The following is a 4,415-nucleotide window of genomic DNA, read 5'->3' on the forward strand; positions in this document are numbered from 1 at the left end:
CTTCTTTTTCAGCGCCGCTATTACTGATATCACGACGCTGTAACAGTTCTTTAATCGACAAATACGCCCATAGATGCTTAGCAAAATCATCAATTGCATGTTTATTAAGGAGTGCTTCGGGTGGTTTCTAAAATAACAACAAAAAACATAAATTAACATACAGATTGCCTATTGTTCATTGATTCACTGTATATTAAATTTGATTTTAGCATTATTTGCTCTCAAAGAGTGTTTCCATCACACGCACGCCTTATTATAAAGTTATATTTGTATGTAGACCTATTTGATAATTTGGTATGATAAAATATTTTCTAACCTCTGTATCGACTGTAAGTGGAAATTCTATAGCAACATCGACGGAATTTGCAGCAATTGTCATTTCAAGAATGTCGTTGGTAATGTTAGTCGCCTTTAGTTTACCGGTTACCACAAGCTCAGTCCCTTGGAAATAATTTGGAAAAACAGTCTGCGTTAAGCTGTTCGTCTCTACTATTTCTTCAGGGTAGTCGAAAACGACATTATAAAGAAGCGGGGTTGCAACTTCTTCAAAGAATCCCTCTAACTGCAAGCTTGCCTTTGAATCGTCGTAAATCTTCCGAGCCAGGCCACGATTTCTCAAAGCCAGCTTCTCAAGAAATTTGTAGTCGACATTCTCACCAAAGCCAAGGTTGAAAAGCGAATATTTATTATTTATTTCTCGTTCTACGTCTCTTTCAATTGCATTCAGGTCTGTTACTCCAGATGTCGGTTCTCCATCAGTCAGCATTATCAACATTGAAACACCATGTATACTGTCATTTGCATTTTCCGTAAGTTTCTTTAAGAGCCTGACACCATCTATTAGACCTTCATGCAAATTTGTCCCTAAAAAATGAAATCAATCCATGTCAGCATTATTAGTGAGAAGGGAACAGTATTAGTATGTACTTAAGTCTGATAATCAACTTTAATTGTTTGATATTATATAATAAATGCAAATTATGACCATGGAGAAGCTCTCAATCATTACCGGCGAGGGCTCTTAGAGATGAAACAAAGTTCTTAGCACGTCTGATGTTTTCAGGAGTTGCTTGCTGAAGTGTATTTTTCCACTGCCGTGTGTAATCAGTGAATGTGACAATATTAAAATAATCTATGTCTCGCAAGTCATCCAGAATAGTGTTCATTGCATCTTTGGTTTGCTGTATTTTGCGTCCTGACATTGACCCACTAACATCAATGACAAAAACGACATTCTTCCGAACTACTGGTAGGCCTTCAGGAGAGAAGTAATGCACGAAGTATCCATTCACAATCTGTAACAAAACACACGCCACTATTATATCTGGTGAAACACTTATAAGATAAATTTGTATCTAAGCTATTTATTACAATTTTCAAGAGAAAAAAAAATAGAACTAACTTGAAGTTCACCTCCGCTCTTTGGGTGGTTAACGTCATAACGAATGACGAAATCTCCTTGAATGCCATCCTCCGATTCCTGACGCTGTTCCTCAACTGTTGGCGCATATTCGATAAATGCTTTGATGTCTCCTCCTTTGAGTCTTAACTCACCAACACCGTGTTTTGTGACCTCCTTTCCATTAGCTTGCTCCTTCACCCAGCTTGTGTTCACTTCGCTCAGACCTTGAGTTTCAATAATTGCCACTTTTACATTCATAGTCTTGACAATCTGTAAACATTCAGACATGTACAAGTTTCAGTAGATCTAATAAAGTAAATCAACTGGTATTTCTAGATAATCAGTGTGAAGATTAATGTAAATAATATTTTTAAAATATATTGTTTATATGAAAATATTATTTACATTAGAGGTAATTGGCTAATATAAGAATACAAGAGCTATTATGTTAACAAAGATACAATATTAAGACGTACGGAAAAAAATTACGCAACACTTAATCAATCAATGGATTTACAAGGCGCATAATACAGTAGCCACTATGAATTTCCACCTAACTTAACAAAGTGCATATACCCACTTCATCTATTAACTTTTTTTTTCTTGTAATATTTCCATTTTAATAACCAAATGCCTATAATGTAAAAATCTTCAAATAATTTGCTGCATAAAAAAATTACAGACGGCTGAAATACGAAACACATTAAGACGTCACACTCTGTGACAAAAATCCCATCCAATTGAACAAAATGCATACACCGACCTCACTCGCAACAAGATCTCGTAATCGCGAATGCTCCGATGAGGGCAGTATAATAGAGACATTAGACTATATTGGCCCTAGCGGCCGCCCATACAAAAAAGATTTATTAATCAATCGGCAAAGAGATCAATCAATCAGCCGCGTATTAGAGCTCCTCATTGAATCTAAAAAGATCTCCTAATTAGTCAGTCGACTTTTCTAGAGCTTCTCATTGGAGTTAATAATAATAAAGTAATTGGCCCTAACGGCCGCCTATACAAAAACGAGAATGAAAAGAAAGATCTATTAGTCAATCAGCCGGGTATTCTCAGTCAGTTGAGAGTTTCTAAAGCTTCTCATCGGAGCTAATGATCATAACGGCCGCCCATGCAAAAAAGATAATGATCAATCAGCCGACTGTTTTGTAGAGCTTCTCAGAGTTAATGGCCCTAACGGCCACCCATACAAAAAAGAGAATGAAAAAAGATCTATTAATCAATCAGATGGGTATTCCTAGAGCTCCTCATCGAAGCTAAAAACTAGTATATCTTAATTGTAGCACTTCCATTTATAACAACTAAATGCCTCTATCCTCCAAAGTCTGTCTCTGTATAAATTATCAAGATTTAGAATTGAAAAAAATCCAACATATTTTTGTTTTCCGCTGTCGTAATCACAGAGAAGACGAACTTATAAGTTTATGCGATAGTGTTGGTAGAATTGAATCGTATTGCCTAGCTAGGCTAATGCATTATTGAAAGAAAGGTAATAATGTTTCACCAACCTGACCAGGTCGAATACTGGTTCGATGCTCAAAATAACCGTCTTTACGTGTTAACATCTCTTGGTATATCAGTTCAAAAGTAACAAATGTTTTCTTGGCTACGCTAACAGACACCGAAAAACTATTCACCTTCTCCGACCAGCATTGAAAATAATATAATTATTTAAATTAATTGATGAAATTGACATTAAAAAAACAAAATCTGTTGTGTAATTTTATAACCCAGGGACATCGGACCAACCGTCGGGCCACCACTTAAAATGTGAGAGTTATATTATTATCATGTAATAAAATTATTGGAATTAGCCCGAGATATATTTTTTAAACATTGACCTCATTTTGGAATGATCATGTGCGGAATTTACGCTTTGTTTTGTTGATGGTGCATCCAGAAAAAAAATCAACAGTAAATTGAAAAAAAAAAAAAAGTAATACGATTAACATTGCAGAACTAAAAATTTGGTTAACCTGGTCAGGTTGGTTATAGTAATAATAATTGTCAATTTATAGAGCGCATAATGTAAAATACCTCTATGCGCTTTACGGCATTGTGTGGTAAAAATTATTAAAAATTTCATCTAGCAAAAATAATGAGTAACAATAATCAATAACAACAATAAAAAATAAATATATATAACGTTAATAAATAAATAATTTGAACATACAGAATTTTATTTACATTTTTTAAAAATGATTGTTAAATATTTATTTCCATAGTCGTATTTCCTTACTTACCTTTTACTCTCTTTTTTTCATTTCTTTTTTCCCTTTTTTTTTTTGGTTGTACAGTAAGCTACATGAATATTATTCCAACATAACATCGTTATCTATTTATTTATTATTATTTTGCCAATAATTTTAATTTACCTTAAGGTTCTGTAGAATATAATGTAGTATTCTAAATGATAAGTAAAATGAAAAATTAAAAAAAAATGATGAGTTGATTAATTGATAATGGAGAGTATTAAGCCGGGAACTCACTGCGCCGTGCAAAGGTCATATGACCGTCGCACGACGAACCCACTCCGCTTTTCGTGAGCGCTAGACGACGCCACACCGTCTCTTCATTGCCGGTGGCAGTCAGAACGGATAGTCATTTAAAACAATCCGCTCTGCGTGCGCGTCGACCATCTGGTACAGTGAGTACCCGGCTTTAAGTGAGTAAGACAAGGGCTTTACTGTTGTTTAACGTGTCCTGCACTCTGACCCCTGTCCCTAGCTTCATTGTAGATCTTCTGAGCTTTTTTCTTTTCTTTGATCTCGGCAGGATACACAACGCCATCAATTTCCCTACGTATGGGTTAAAGAAATTAAACATTTGTGAATTAAATTAAAATGGTATGCAGTAATTTATATCTTGTGTGTAGTCCTACATTGTTTACAATAGTTTATTGTCCTGTTGAATGCGAATTAGTTATAACCTATTATAGATAAAATATAGCACATTAGTATAAAGCAAGTTTTACCAAGGACTTTTAACTGTTACC

At 34.7% G+C, this 4,415-nt stretch overlaps 1 protein-coding gene across 1 annotated transcript in view; it reads right to left on the reverse strand.

Moving 5' to 3' along the window:
• Positions 1 to 4,238, reverse strand: part of LOC117119686 (inter-alpha-trypsin inhibitor heavy chain H3-like) — a 7,297-nt gene extending 3,059 nt beyond the window's left edge. The window contains exons 1-6 of the mRNA XM_033264522.1: positions 4,108 to 4,238; positions 2,929 to 3,067; positions 1,403 to 1,672; positions 1,010 to 1,295; positions 317 to 864; positions 25 to 127 (exon numbers count right to left, since the gene is read on the reverse strand). Coding sequence (XP_033120413.1) covers positions 25 to 127; positions 317 to 864; positions 1,010 to 1,295; positions 1,403 to 1,672; positions 2,929 to 2,985 — 1,264 coding nt within the window. The 5' untranslated portion in view covers positions 2,986 to 3,067; positions 4,108 to 4,238. The remainder of the gene's footprint in view (positions 1 to 24; positions 128 to 316; positions 865 to 1,009; positions 1,296 to 1,402; positions 1,673 to 2,928; positions 3,068 to 4,107) is intronic.
• Between the last annotated feature and the right edge of the window lie 177 nt (positions 4,239 to 4,415).

The sequence above is a fragment of the Anneissia japonica genome, unplaced genomic scaffold, assembly GCF_011630105.1.
Source record: "Anneissia japonica isolate Jap-2015-1 unplaced genomic scaffold, ASM1163010v1 scaffold7767_len233565_cov179, whole genome shotgun sequence".
In the NCBI taxonomy this organism is placed as follows: domain Eukaryota; kingdom Metazoa; phylum Echinodermata; class Crinoidea; order Comatulida; family Comatulidae; genus Anneissia; species Anneissia japonica.